Below are 16,199 nucleotides of genomic sequence, written 5' to 3'. Positions count from 1 at the left end.
GCTTAGAATTAGAAGGGGTTAGTTAGGTTAGTTAAGTCAACAGTGATAAGTTAAAGTGTGATTCTGTTTTCACGTTTAAAAATAATTAAAAGCAACTTTGGTTTAAGTAACCATTTGTCTTGGTGAATTTCTATTGCTGCTGGGTTTTGGAGTCCTCTGGGCTCATAACACTCCCTTTCTCCATAATCCAAGGATGGCAGGGTTGGTTATTGGCAATCAAACTGGCAGAGTGATGGCTGGAACTCCAGCAATCTTTCATGTTTCGTTAAACCTTATTTTTCTGCATTAGTATTCACCACTCAACAGACATTAATCACCTATCGCAGCTTGCAACTTCCTGTAACCTTGGCAACACAGGCACCAGAATATTCTGGCATGCCAAGTTCTTGAAATCTGTTGGTTTATTAAAATTTCAGAGTTTAAGCTAAAATCCAGAGGTGTGAAAGATAATTACACTTGGAATTGTTGCATTTGACTGAATGAGGTGGGAAGATTTAATTACGTATATTACGTGTATAAAGTGAGTTTGGGACAACAGAGTCTGAGTCAACCATCAAGCATTCATTTACATCAATGCCATTTATTTGTATTAATTCCTCCCCATGATTTTCCCACTCACCTCCCTACTCAGAGCCAATTAACTTCCCAACCTGCATGTCTTTGGGACACAGGTGGAAGGCTGAACACCCGAAGGAAACCCACAAAATCAGAGGGAGAATGTGCAAACTCCACACAGACAGCATTAGAGACTGAGTCGATGGGGTACTTTAAATGAACCTTAAAACAAGGGCACAATCAAATTAAATTGGGCTTTTTTCTTGCTAGATGCGAAAAGATCTCTCCAGCTTCATCAGTTATTTGTAAAACCTTTGGAGAAAAGGTGAACCTCGTTCACCAAACAGCAAATGCATGCAGGAGTATCCCTTCCAGTTTTTAATATCTATTCCCTGATCTATTGGAGAATCAAATGAGCTTGGGTTCAGTGTATCTGATAATCAATAGCCTCACCCACTTCTGGTTATTGGTTCCTGACTGAAAACAAAAGTACAGTAACCCCCATTATCAAGCAACCGGCAAAAAATTTTTTAAAGTTGCAGTAAATAAATGGGTAAAAATTCTGGAATCTAAAACTGGTCCGTCTCATCATTAGTTCTCCGTGCAAGTCGCAGTCTCAAGTAATTGCAAAACTTGCTTGTTCAGCATCTACCAATCCCCATATGTGCTAGATATCAGGGGTTTTACTGCCGTAGAAAATGTGATTTTTTTTAATATTTCTATTTTAAATATTTTGATCTGCAATATTTAACTTACTTGAAAGGTGATTTGCTCTAACCTGTTCAAGTGATTGACCAGGTAATGAATTGCTTACAGAACTCACATTCAGCACAGCGCCACTGTGCAGCTTTGACAGAGAGAACAAGCATCTTTACAACCTATGATTCTCGCACCCCCTTCCCTAAAATCCCTCCACCTTCCTACACTCCTGATCTGCACCTCAAGCAACTAAAGAAGAACAGAGTTCATTTTTAACAAACTCTAAGTCAGAGTTTGCATGCAGACCGAGCCGAATGGTTGATGCAGCTCTCACTGAACCTGTTGAAGAGGCAGTGTTCTGAGCCTGCCCACCCACCTCTCTGGGAAGGCTGAGTGATCTTTAAATATTCACATTTGACGTCACTACTTTCCTCACCTAATCTCACTAGCAGCTGAAGCCAGCAACAATATTTGTACCACTGTCAAGAAAATGCCAGATTCCTCTGAACCACATTGGCTTTTTAATTCTCCCGACAGCACAATGACAGATTCCCAGTGGCATCGTACATGATGAGAGCTCTTCGTACGGTTGCAGAAAAACAGCTAGCCCACCTCCGAACTAACGTGCTAAGTATGCTGAATAACGAGGTATTCATTTTTTCTGTTTTATGCAGCATGTTTCTTTTAATATCAGAACATTTGCAGAGGTTTAAAGAAGGCAGTTCACCTCAACCTTCTCAAGATATGGGCAATAAATAGATGCATGAGAGAGGGTGCAGAGAAGATTTACTCGGATCATGCCTGGATTGGAGAGTATGTCATATGAAGCAAGGTTGGCTTTTACCTTCGAAGTGACGAAAGACAGGAGATGACTTAATAAAGGGGAATAGATAATTATGAGGGTTGGACAGCCAGCATCATGTTCCTGGGACAACAGCAAATACCAGATGACATCAGTTTCAAGTGAGTGGAGGAAAGTTTAGCGGAGAGGTCAGAGATGTCAACGCCATGACAGCGTCAGTGATCGAGACTGGACCGGGGTTGTCTGAGCTGTCTGTTAGGAGTTTGTACTTTCTCCTCTGTGTCTGCATAGGTTTTCTGCACGGGCTCCAGTTTCCTCCCACCGCTCAAAATGTGCCGGGCATGTAGGTTAATGGGGTGTAAATTTGACTCATAGGCTGAAATGGCCTGGCAATGTGCTGTAGGTCTAAATTTTTTAAAAATTAAAAATAAATTAAGTATTTTACTCAGAGAATTGTGGGTGCCTGGAATGCACCTGGGGTGGTGGTGGAGGCTGGTATAACAGAGGAATACAAAAAACTCTCAGCAAGGCAAATGGGTGTGAGGTAGGGAAAATGAGATTGTTGTGGAGTAGGTGACAAGTCAAAAGAACATTGTGGGCGAAGCTCCTGTCTTGTGTTGTAATGCTCTTTCAATGCTGGCCCAGTCAGCAGTGCCCAGGTCTAATCGAGGGAAGAAAAATAAAACATCACAAGATGCTTTATTGGAAATGGTCAGAGGATCAAGAACTGCTGCACCATGGTCAAGGTGAGTCACATTGTCCTTCAACCTTGTGTCAGTCAATACTTTACAGAATGATGTCCTAAATGCCATCTGATTTGCCATCAACTATCCCGTGGGAGATGTTGTGGCAAATACTTAGCTCTCAACATGCATCTGGAGCAGATAATTTCCTTTAGGACATGGTTTAACTGTCTGTATCAATTTGTTAAGATAGTAATCTATCTAATTAGTGTGCAAATACGAAATTGAGACAATCATTTCAACCCATTAGCAATAATAAAACAGAGGGCGACAATGTAGTTAAAGAAATCTTCCCGTCTTCCTCATTCATGGGCGGTAAAAAGCATCACAAATTCAGTGTCTTTCTACTGATCAAAGTCCAACCAATGACAGCGGAGAAAATCACCTGTCTGATTCCTGGGGAGGGCATGAGGATGATCAAAACAGTTCAAGTTCCAGAGACTGGAGTTGAATAATTTGCTTTTATGTTATTTCACAAATTGGGAGATAATCTCCATAAGGAATGCATCAATATTTACATGGTGGGTTCTCAGTGAGAGTCAACGTTGACAGGGATTATTGAATGTGTGATTAGGAGGTCCTGTGGAAAAATAACAATATTGGCATGGGGCTTCCTGGCAGTGTTAGTATTCACTAGTGTCTCCTGGAGTGTGCCAGAATTCACAAGGGCCCTGTGTATGTGCTAGTTTGTCAGGAAATTAGAGAGACAGATCAATATTTCTCATGGGGTGTCCATGTTCACAAGGGTATCTGAGCGTGCACAAGCAATCTCTGGGTGTATGTTTTCCTGGGAATTCCTTGGGGGTGTGTCCATTGGGGTTCTCTGGGAATATGACATTATTTACAGGGGGTCTGCAGGATGTAATGGAAAATATAGAGTGCATCAGAAAAGATGCCACATCTACATTACAACCCCAAACTCTGTAAACACCTTGGATTGAAGTAAAAACACAATGCCGGAGAAACTCAGCAGGTCAAACAGTGTCCTTCATGCTGCAAAGATAAAAAATACATCACCAACATCCTGGGCTTGAGCCCTTCATCGAGGTATGATAAAAATTGTAGGCAGTGTCCGAATAAAATGGTGGGGAGGATGGAAGGGGCAGGAGGTAGTCAGTGGGTAAGAGAGGGAAGGCACAAGAGAAAATGGAGGTAGTCAGTGGGTAAGAGAGGGAGAGCACAAGAGAAAATGGGAGGGGGAGAAGAGAGGCAGGGGAGGATCACAGGCCCACTGGCAGATGGTAGTCAGTGGATAAGAGAAAATGTTGGGAGGTGAGGGTGGATAGCTTTGAGAATGGAGAAGGAAGGGGATGGAGAGCTGGAGGAAAGGAGACAAGAATAGAGGAGGAAGAAAGAATGGATAGTGGTCTAACTGAAACCGGAGCAGTCTGCAATTACATCTGAAAAGTGTTCCTGACAGTGAATTACTGGTCATTTTATTCCTCCGTGTGGAATCTGTGGGCAAGTTCAGAACATCCTGCCCACACTTAAATGAGAAAAGTGGGAAAAGACTTCCTGAATCAGGGTCATCACTCTGGGTGAAGATGCTTCCAGTGGCGTTGTGTGGATAGCTCCGTGCTTTCACCCAGTAAGAATGAATGAATGGTGACATACTCCCTGTTCAGGATGGTGGGGAAAGAGTGCTGCTCTGACATGCTTGCCTTCTTGCTGGTGGGTGACAGGTTTTGAAGGTGGAAGCCTAGCTTAAGTCATATCAAGCAACAGGTTTTAAACTTACATTGTCCATTGTAGTTTCTCATTTTTTATGGAGCTGTACAAAACCTGCAGAGATACAAAGAGAGAGAAAGAACAGAATGAGTCATGATCATCAAGGAATTTCTTTGAATACACTGGACAATGAGGATTTTGCTTTCTGAACGCCTGGGTCCATTTAATGCATTTCGGGCTGCCGATCACGAAAATCACCTTTAAATTTCCCTATCACCTACTGCCTCCTATTTTTGTGATTTCCTGACACATATTTTAAGTGAACTTCAATTATTTTAAAAAAAACCATGAAGGGTCACGTTCCACTGCTCACTTGTCCCAAGGGCAGTGGGTGTTCAGCAAAATATTACTGAAATTTTCACAGCTTTCTGAATAATTCAATTGTTAAACACAAATAAAATATGCTAACAATCTCAATTATGCAGGAACGTGCCAAATTCTACAGATTATATTTATCAGGGTAGAACAGAAAGAAGTGGATGGCTTCCTGGTTGAGATTGGTTGAATTTGAGGGTGTATTTACTGCAAGCTTTAACAAGGTGAGCTATAATGCTTGACGGGATAATAGGCCCTACCCCATTACTAGGTATAATGCTCGTTTTTGTCACATTTAGTCTAAGGTTGATTTCTTTAATCGCTTCCTGCAAGTCCCAAAGCACCTGAAAATAATTCATGTAAAAACAGCTGCACAAGCTCTGGAGACATAATTGAAGGAGACCCAATTTGAGCATGCCAATACTCAATGTCACAGACTGTGGAGTCAATTGGTGGCCAACTGGGAGCAAGTCTGCTTTCAGTTTGTGAAACTGGGCCCCGCAGAGGACTTGCTGACAGAGACGGGTTGTGAAATGCATTTCCTCTCAGGGGGAGAAAAAAGACCAGACTGCCAAGGTAACAGGGAGTACAAGCATCTTGAGGGAGAGCTGGAAGATTCTTGGGTAGTAATTGGCGGTATCTTTTTCCATGAAAAATCTATCGATCTGGAAAATCATTCACTGATTTGCTGCATTTTGCAGCCAACATTTCCATAGCCCTTTGGACAAAGGGGAGGTGTGCAAAGATTACACTGGACAACAAAAGATTTTTCTTCCAGAACAGTTTTGGTTATATTTTATGGATTTTGGGCTTCTGAACACAAAAATCATCTTTAAAAATTTCCTATCACATACAGTTTTTTTTTATATAACCTATTTTTGTGATTTTCTGTAATATTTAAAGCCTCCTAGTATATTGCCCACAAAGCAAGCTGTTTGGCTCAGTCCAAGCTGACCTGGGCATGCCTTCAGTGCAGGTGTTATGCAAATATTGTATTAGGCCTGGTATGCTTGGAAGACATTTAAAGATGATGTTGAGAATTTTCTTAGCGACTACAGAGCACAAAACTACATCCAGATGATTGGGAACTTGCACTTGGATTTCTTCCCTGCTGATCTTGGTGCAGTCAGTGATGAACATTATGAAAGGTCTCACATGGAAAAGCGGTATCAGGGCAACTGGAATCCATCAATGCTGGCCAACTCTTGTTGGACACTAATACAAGAGGCATCAGATGCAGAGTACAAATGAAAATCAGTGGCAAAACATTTTTAGGTCAGTTGAACTAATGCAATGTGTCAGCATCATTAGGCGATAAATTCAAATAAAAGTCAATTTAATGTTTTTACAAATTTAATTTTTTTTAGATATCCAGTACAGTAACAGACCATTTCAGTCCACGAGTCTGTGCCACCCAATTAACCCACAACCCTGGTATGTTTGAGAACGGTGGGTTTTCCTTGGGGGCTCTGGTTTCCTCCCACCGTTCTCAAACATACCAGGGTTGTGGGTTAATTGGGTGGTGGCATTTCAAGTAAGCAGCCTCCATCCTCAAGGACCCTCACCATCAAGACTGTGCCCTCTACTCACTGCTACAATCAGGAAGGATGTCCAGGAGCCTGAAGACAAACACCCAACAGTACAGGAATAGCTTCTTCCCCTCTGCCATCAGATTTTTGAATGGACAATGAACTGCAGACTCTCTCTTCTTTTTAAAAAAAAAATGTGATATATAACTACCATAGCGTTACAACAAAACAATGAATTTAGAAACATAGGAAGTAGGAACAGGAGTAGGCCAAAAAAGGCCCATCGAGCCTGCTCCGCCATTCAATACGATCATGGCTGATCTAATTTATGAATTTGTGTCAGGTTCATGACATTAAATTCTGGTTCTCATTTTCATAGCTCCGATTGGTTTTTACACAGTCATTATAGCCATTACAGACAGAAATTCCATAATATGTACTAGCTTGAACTTAAATCCTCCAAAAAGTATCCTGGGATTCAAACTCATGTCTCAGATTGATGGTGTATGTTCCTGAAGGCTAATCCAGTCAACCTAACCATCATATGCTATTATACAAGTTCTGACAAAAGGTTTCTAACCTGAAATATGAACTCTCTTTCTAAAAATAATGCTGTTTCACCTGCTGTGCGTTTCCAGCATTTTTAAATTTTATTTCATGCCATCACATACCAATTGATCTATCAAACAATGAAATTTATGAACAAGGCTTAAAAAAGTCACCATGCAGACACTGCATAGTGTAGCAGTTAGTGCCACGCCTTTACAGCGCCAGCGATCGGGACCGGACTTCAAATCCAAGCTGTCTGTAAATAGTTTTTTATGTTCTCCCAGTGTCTGCGTTGGCTTTTCCTCTGGGTCTCCAGTTTCCTCTCAATGTTCGAAATGTAAGTTAATTGGGTGTAAATTGGCAACATGGACTTGTGGGCCAAAATGTCCAGTTACCGTGCTGAATGTATAAATGTAAAACGTGGGTGTATAAGACGACCCAGAATTTCCATATAAAATGTAGGTTTTGAGTTAATATTCACTGGATTAGACCACCCTAAGTCTGGCAATTACCACTGACCACTTGCTGTTTCAATAATTCTTTACCAACCAATCCCAATGACAAGTAGAGTGATGCTGTCACAATATTTTAAAAGCTAATTACCTGGTAAATTTTATTAGCATATTTTAAAATAGACCACTGTCAGCTCCTTTAACAGGCTTTTTAAAGCCTGTACAGAGCTAACAGCAGTTGTACCGGGTGGATGGATCCCACAAGGAGCGCTGAGACTTTGCTGTCTTCAGCTGTTGTAAATGGCGACTGATGTATGCTGTCAGCTTCCTTTGCTGTGCTGTTACTTTAAGGTCTGTTGGACAGGTTTATAATATATTTTTGTTATTCTAATATAACATTACTACTAATCCAGCTTCCCAAACAAAAGTTTCAGTAGAATAATATTTAGTGGTAGAGGAGTTATGCTGTTCTCCATCCCCATGGGGGATACTCTAAACCACAGGATATTAAGGTTCAGATTTTGTATTTGGTCTTTTAAGGTGACTCCTGTTTTTGGGGTGACATTTTTAAGGTTCAAATACTGTCTTATACAACGACATATATTGTAGTTTTATTCTGGGTTGAGAGCAGTATGTTACATGGGATTAAGATTTCAGTTTAACAATCCACTGTAAAATTTGCATTGAGTAGGTGTTTGGAGTCATTCATTTGTAGCCTGGAGTGTAAGCAGTCTTAGTCTTCCATCAGGGGAATGGATCACAGCACTTCAAGACTGCTTAGCTAGTTAAATGATTCATTGCTCATCTCCATATCAACATGACGCAACTCTACAGCGAAACTCCAATAATCTGGTACCCTTGGGACTTAGATGGTGTAGAATGAGCAGATTTCCAGGCTTTTGGATGTTACTCCTATTAATACCCAAACACACCTTTAATTGGCTTTGTAATACATTGCACAGTATTACAGTGAAACACTTGACATCCAGCACCTAGAAGGATTGGTAAATGCAAGATAAGTGAATTTTCTGGCTGCTTGAGAATGCATATTGCATGATTGGCAAACTTCTGGCGAGGTGCGCCAATTTTAAGCTTCCATATTTTTTTACCTATCTATTTTCCATGATTATTTTTCTTGCTGTTTGGTTGAGGCTGCCAGTTTCTTGAATTCCAGATAACAGGGGTTTAACCATATTATAACATTTTCCAAGAAGGCAGAGCGAGCCAGAGTTTTCCTGTAATTTCTTGTTTTCTACATTGGATAAGCTTTCCTTTTGCTGTCTCTTAACCCCTTGCTTACCTGAAAGAAGCAACTGAACTCTTTGTGAGGTGCCAGGTTCTTTGTTCAGAACAAAGAACCTGGCACCAATAAAATACAAAGGTAAAGATATCATTATTCTCATGTAATATCACATTTAGAATGTAACATAAATGAAATTCTTTAACTTTGTCTTAAAATAAACAGAGAGTCGCCCCTTTGTCAAGTGCGCCTCAAAAATGAGGCCCCAGCGAGGAATGAACTTGCAACCCCGGTTTACAAGACCAGGGCTCTAACCACTGAGCTACTGGAGCTAAAAGAACGAAGAAATGTAAACCACACTGTGATGGTCCATGGAGCTGCAGTGAACATCATGTACCTGAACATGGCTCACTGGTAATCTGCACATTCAGGCGAAGACACTCAAAGGAAATGTCATGAAACTATTCAACATGGAAACAGGCTCTTCAGGCAATCACAAGATATCAGAGCAGAAGATCATTCAGCCTGTTGATTCCACTCCACCATTCCATAATAAACTGATCCATTCTCCCACTCCCCTGCCTTCTCCCCATAACCTCTGATACGCTGACTATTCAGACATCTGTCAATCTCTGCCTTAAATACACCCAACAACCTGGCCTTCACAGCCACCCTTAGCAGCAAATTCCAAAGGTTCTCCACTCTGGCTAAATAAATTCCTCCACATCTGTTTTAAATGGGCGCCCTTCAATCCTGAAGTTGTGCCCTCTCTAATATGGGAAACAATTTTGCCACATCTACTCTGTCCAGTGCTTTCAACATTCAAAATATTTCCATGAGGTCTCCCTTCATTCTTTTGAACTCCAAGGAGTACAGTCCAAGAGCTAACCTTCATATGCTAAGCTCTTCATTCCAGGAATCATTCTTGTATATCTTCTCTGAACCCTCTCCAATGCCAGCACATCCTTTCTTAAATTAGGAGCCCAAAACTGTACCCCATACTCCAAGTGAGATTGACCGTTAAATATCCACCCCACCAATTCCATTCCTGCAGCAGCTGCTCTTCATTGGCTTTGCAATTCAAGTGCTTGTCAAGTTACTTCATGAACACCCTGAGAGTCCCAGGCACCACTTCCCATTCCAAATATCCTGTGGGTGAAGAAAAATCCTCAGAATCCCTCTGAACCTCTACCCTTGCCCTATCTCCTCTCGTTTTTAACCCCTTCTATTATAGAGAATTATTTCCTTCTATCTAACTGATCTCAATTTTATAAATTCAGTCAGGTCCTCCTCACATCAACTGGGAGTGGGCAAGTTCTAAATCAAACCAGGAACAAAAAGGAGACCAAACGAACGAGAAAGGGTTTCAATTGGAAAACAAGAAGTTTGAAGACGGGCATACAAATGCTCCTACATTACAAAAAGGCCCGCAACCCAACATGTTGGCTGTTTACTTCTCTCCATGGAGCGGATTCCCTCTGGCTCCTTCTTTGTTTACTCAAAACTTCAGTGAACAAACAGGAATTTTGAATTGACAATCATTCACTCTGGCGGATGGAACTTCACCTTTAATCTTTGATTGGCAGACAAATTCTGGCAGGTTTTATGGCAATTACTGCACATGCAGCTCGGAGCCTGGAAGAAGGTTATGCCTGAAATAGTATTTGGCAAAAATTAAAATTCTTGGTAGAGTGGTTCAATCCATCAATCAGCCCGAGACATTCATGATTCTCAGCAACTGTCTCCTTGCCTGTACCTTAACCACACAGCGCATCTCCACACTCTTCTCATCCGTTGATTCAATTCAAGATTCTTTTATTATCAATGTAATAAAACAGATGTAATCTTACACGAAATTGCATTTAATGTGCCTTAAGGCAGAAAAAAAAGATACAGTCAGAAGAAATAGAAGCAAGAGAGTCTCCCAGAGCGAGTCTGTCGAGGGTCATCACACCATGACATCAAACCAGTCCATTTCTCAGCTGTAAAACACGAAAGTCTGCAGACATGGTGATTGAAGTAAAAGCACATTGCTGGAGAAACTTAACAACTATTGTCGTACCTTGATGAAGGGCTCAAGCCCGAAACATTGGTTACCAGCTACACGAAGTAGTCTGCCCTGCTGAGTTTCTCCAGCATTGTGTTATTACAATATTTCTCAGCTGTTCTATGTTGAAAACAAATGCTGTAGAAACCCGGAGTCCACCCTCACCATTTTTCTGCCTGGACCCCACTTCTGAGGTCTGCCACACTTTGAAAGCCACGGATTGGGGATGGCATTGTATCAACAGCTTGCTCCCTTCCATCCATCGCTGCTCGGTCCCTGTGGTGGGCAATTTCACATCATCAGCACTAGGTGCTGGGAATTGCAATGAGGGTGGGCTGGTGCATCCCACCTTGGGGACTGCTCCCAGCTGCGGATTCTGCAGCCCCTGCCTGCCCCTTCCGAATAAATGAAGGGGGGGAGGTGGGCTGGTGCATCCCACCTTAGTGACTGCTCTCAGCTGCGGATTCTGCAGCCCCTGCCTGCCCTTCCGAATAAATGCTGCAATGGCAATGCAGCAAAACTGGGAGAGAAAAACGGACCCCCCGCCCCCTCCCCGGGACCCTGCTCTCCCCCGGGAAATGCTCTCCCTTCGCCTCTTCAACCGGCCGGCGCAAGGGAACAGGCGGACAGGTCGCCCATCCAAATTCGGGCACTGCAGCCGAGAGGCTGGGGATGGTTTACGCGAGGAATGGGTGTGCCATTGCTATTTTCACCCATCTGGAATGAAGCAGGCACACAAAGCAAGGCGCGAATCCCCCGTTTACCTTCTGCTTCCCGTGGAGTTTCGCCAGACCCTGAGGTCCCAGCGACTTGGAGCGCTGCGGCGGGCGGTAGCGAAAGGTCTCTGCCCCGTAGTAATCCCGGTGGTGGCGAGCCCCCGCTGCCCGGAGCTGCAGGCTCCCGCTTGAATGCATGCTGTTCAGTCCGATCATCGCTCGCTCGTCTGTGAGACAAGGCAGGGAAATGCACCGAGGTCCCTCTGGACGCCGCCTTGCAACCGCAGACCGGTGTGGATCGCACACACCAGCTCGCTCGGCTGTTGCCTCTTCCCACGGAGTGACAGACTTGGCCCCTTTGCTTCCCGACCTCTACGGGAAATTGGTGGGGGGGGGGGGGGGGGTCGGCTCTCCCCAAGAGAGGCTTCCGACTCCCACTGGCTTGTTGAGTAGGCGCAGAGCGTTTCAACGTGTCAGCACTTAATTAGCACTGTGGCCAACGCTGAGCGCTTAATAGAGCAACATCTGGCTTCAGACGGAGGCTGGGCTTTTTTTCCAGGAGAAAGATACATGTGAGGGGATGTGTTTTCGTTGGTAGGACCACCCACGCGCTCAAGTGCCTGGGGGTCTAGGTCCTAGCTGGTGGAGAACACGCCAACAAATACGTCCCCTCCCTTCGAGCAGCCCTCGGCACCCACCAAGGAGAAACAACCACGGTGACTGAAGCTGGACCCCTTGTCAGAACTGATGCTCCTTCCAGAGATGCTGCTGAGTGTTTCACCACGTTCTGCTTTCAGTTCAGATTTCAGATTTAACACCATTTTAAAGGGGAGCAGAAATGTTTCATGGAGGCTTCGAATCTATTCTATGGAACAAGACAGCACAGGAAGCCGGTTAATCTCCAGGATGAGTCAGTGGTGAAGAAGGCAAATGCAATGTTGGCACTCATAGCTAGAGGGAGGGCATGCAAGAGCAGGGGTGCAATGTTGAGATTCTAGAAAGCACTGGTGAGACCTCACAGAGCACTGAGAAATGTTTGGGGCACCCTGTTTGAGAAAAGACGTGCTGGCGTCGGAGAGGGTTCAGAGAAGATTACTGGAACTATAGCAGGAATGAATGAAGAGGGCGCACAAAATCAGTGAACCGGTGCGGACGCGAAAGGCCAAGGCCTGTTTCCGCTCCGTAAATGGTCAGCTCTTGGACTGTACTTGTTGGAGAACAGAAGGATGGGGGCAGGGGAGGGGGTGAACAGACCTCATGGAGACATTTCAAATGCTGGAAGGCCTGGACAGAGTCGATGTGGCAAGGCTGTTTCCCACAGTAGGGGTGTCGAGGACAAGAGGGCACAACTTCAGGACCAAAGAACATTAATTTAAAACAAAGATGTGGAAAATTTTCTTCAGACAGAAGGTCATGAGTCCATGGAACCTGTTACCACAAGTGGATGGTGAAGCGAGGCCGTTGGGTGTATTTAAGGCAGAGATTGACAGGTATTGGATGAGTCAGGGCATCAAGGGTTACAGGGAGAAAGCCGGGGAGTGGGACTGAGTGGGAGGATGGGTCAACTCATGATTAGAATGGCGGAGCGGACTGGGCCAACTTCTGCTCTTATATTTTGTGAGGAATAGACCATTCAGCCCACAATATCCTGCTCAAAACATGTTGCCGAATTAAAAATAGATCTCTTCTGCCAGCACACGATTCAAATGCCCCCTCCTACCCCCCACCATTCCCTGCATAGTCAGATATTTATTGAAAAACTTCAAACACTGCTATGATATGTGCTGCCACCACCGCTCATTCCGAGCATCCTCCACTCTGTGTGTAAAATAAAAACTAGCCCCACACATCTCCTTTAAAATTACCCCCATCAAGTTTAGAGCAATTAAAAAAAAAATCAAACCAAAAATTGACAGATCCCAAGGTCTTTGTTAAGGAAGCCAGGTTTACAGGAGTATATGAAAGGGGCAGTGGAAGATCTTCCATGGGGAGTTGAAGCTTGGCCTTTGAGGATAGATTAATGTAATTTGAGGATAATCAGGATGCTGGAATTGGAGGGCATGGAATCATTGAGAGAATACGTGCAGAAGCATTGGCCCTTCAGCCCATCCCAAACATTTACTCGAATCTTTCATCATCTTGGAATGTTATTGAGGTGGACGAGGAGAAAGAACCAAGGAGTGATGAGTTTTGAAAACAAGGGCTAGAATTTTAAATTGATGCAGGTTTAGAGTGTCAGATGAGATGTAGACAGCCACTTGCAGTTAATTCTCAATATTCCCCACAGTCCCATTGATGGAGTAAACTCAGTAACACAATCGTTCATGAGTGAGCAATCAAAGAATTCTTCAGGGAATACACTGTATCCCAAGCAGCTACAATTAAACCAGCCACTATTTGCAAAACCATGTGCAGCACTTTAAATTAGCCCACTGTATTCCAGACAGTTCATTTCAACAAAGCACTGTATGCCAGATAATGTAGAGTATGCTTCTTCATCAAAACTCACTGTACAGGCAGTCTGACTTACAGACAACCCGTACTTTCCAACAAATTGTTCCCCCAATTCGCGTATGCATACAATGTTACCTCACGAATGCCCCTTCTGGTGAGCAAGACGTCAACAGAACAAAAGTAAGTGTTCACTTTTAATCGTGATCTTTTTTCTTTTTTCCCCATAGAAAGATAATATATTATATATTAAGACAAACATTTGGCTAACTAAAGCAAACTAAGAATTAGTTCCGACTTACCTACAAATTTGTTTAAAGATAGGCTTAAGGAACAGGACTCGCTCGTAACCTGGGAACTGCCTTTACACTAAAACTATTGATATATTTGAAAGCATCCTATTGAATACAAGAATATGCACAATTGCATTATAAAATCAGCAAGGTGGATACTAGAATATACACAGTGTAGAATAGACACATAACTCTACAGGATTTACACAGTGGATGGTACACAATCCTTTATCCGGAACCCTTGGCGGACAATGTGCTCTGAATTTCGGAAAGCCAGATTTAAGCCCACCCAAACTGTACTGCTTTATCCACCCCCACCCCCTTCCAGTCATCCTGCCATCTCCCCCTCACCCCCCCTTGCCCGCCCAACTCGCGCTGCCAATCTCTCCCACCCCCACATCCACCCGACTCGCGCTGCCGGTCTCTCTCCTCGCCCGCCCAACTCGTGCTGCCGGTTTCTCGCCCTACTTCCAGATTTTGGAGCTTTCTGGATTTTAGATGTCCAGATAAAGGATCATGTACCTGTACACAGTGGGCTCTGCACACTGAACTAGACAATACCTATTAAACCATTTTGCCAGTTAATGGATATATAGCACATTTTAATCCAGTCCTCTGTATACTATCCCATGCACAGTACATATTAATCCATGCACACATTATACATGACCATTCAGTGGGCATTATATTGTGTTATTACACAATATAATATGTATTTTAAACCAGACCACACAACACATTCTAATTTCACAATGTGCATGCAAGACAATGCTGTGCATATTAAAATAGTATTCTATATGCAGGACCATATGGGTTCATATGAAACCAAGGACATATTATTGTGGAAAATGCAGCAAAATCAATCTAGTATATAGAATTGAAAACAAGTCCTTTGGCTCTTCTAGTCTGTGCCTAGTCCCATTGACCTGCATCCAGTCCATTGACCTCTATACCCTTCCCCTACATGTACCAATCTTTTCTTAAATGTTAAAATTGAACACTCATTCACTCCTTCAGCAATGCCTTTAGTATGGCATATTTGTCCATGTAGTGCATTTAAAACAGCTCTATGTAGTGAATACTAAGGTTCATATTAATCCAAGTACAATGTATACTCGTCCTGTAAATTAAATCAAAACATTGTATTCTGCATTATCTGATATCTACACAAGGTAGCACAATTTATATTGAAATAAGGAGTGCATACCAATTTAGTCCACTGCATGTCAAACCATGCAGGACCTAGTAACCAGGACAGTATATACCAGACCTTGGAGTGCATATTAAACCAAACACATTACACAATGGAGAATGGTGTCTATAAAAAAACAGCCCTTTGTGTACTGTATGTTAAATTGGCACCTGCATCTTGCAGTGCATGTTAGACAAAGGACACTGGACCTGAATCAGACACACACAAGGTAAAGACTGTACAACAGGCTTTAATCCACAAATCCTCCACAGAGTATGTAAGACCAATACGTACTTATTAAACCAAGTTCAATGTATCTTGTACCATTTGCTGTACATTAAATCAAGAGCATAATGAACTGGACCATACATAATGTGTAATTTGCCAGCACAAGGCCAACCAGACCATTCACAAGTATATTCTAAATTAAAATCTTTTATAATGGCATGCATATTTAAACAGCATAGCAGAGACTGGACAATATATATTCTACTTGTATAATATATGCCATTAGTGTGTGTGGTCCAGGAAATATCTTCCGAGATAGTGTCTCCCAAAAACTTAAATTTGCTCACCATCTCCATCTCTGATCCCCCAATGATCACTGGATCGTACACCTCTGGTTTTCCCATCCTGATGTCAACAATCAGCTCCTTAGTTTGGGTGATATTAAGTGCGAGGTTGTTGTTGGCACACCATTCAGCCAAATTTTCAGTCTCTCCCCCTGTAAGTCGACTGACCACCCCTTTTCCCTCTTAAATGTATTCCTGCAACTCTTAAAGAATTTGCTTAATTCTAGCCACCTCCACCTGCCACCTTCCTCCTCCTTTTCCCCAACCTGCCTCTGTGACCATCTCAACCTCTGGTGACTCAGCTCCTTCCAAGCTC

At 43.0% G+C, this 16,199-nt stretch overlaps 1 protein-coding gene across 4 annotated transcripts in view; it reads right to left on the bottom strand.

Annotated features, from left to right (window-relative positions):
* LOC138736266 (PH and SEC7 domain-containing protein 1-like) overlaps nucleotides 1-16,199 on the bottom strand; it is a 165,283-nt gene that overhangs the window by 29,920 nt on the left and 119,164 nt on the right. For all 4 annotated transcript variants that reach the window (XM_069885488.1, XM_069885489.1, XM_069885492.1 and 1 more), the window contains one exon: nucleotides 4,538-4,581. In XM_069885488.1, coding sequence (XP_069741589.1) covers nucleotides 4,538-4,581 — 44 coding nt within the window. The remainder of the gene's footprint in view (nucleotides 1-4,537; nucleotides 4,582-16,199) is intronic.

Source organism: Narcine bancroftii, chromosome 6 (assembly GCF_036971445.1).
Source record: "Narcine bancroftii isolate sNarBan1 chromosome 6, sNarBan1.hap1, whole genome shotgun sequence".
NCBI lineage: Eukaryota > Metazoa > Chordata > Chondrichthyes > Torpediniformes > Narcinidae > Narcine > Narcine bancroftii.
The sequence above is the reverse complement of the archived record's forward strand: the minus strand, read 5'-3'. Positions and strand labels throughout refer to the sequence as shown.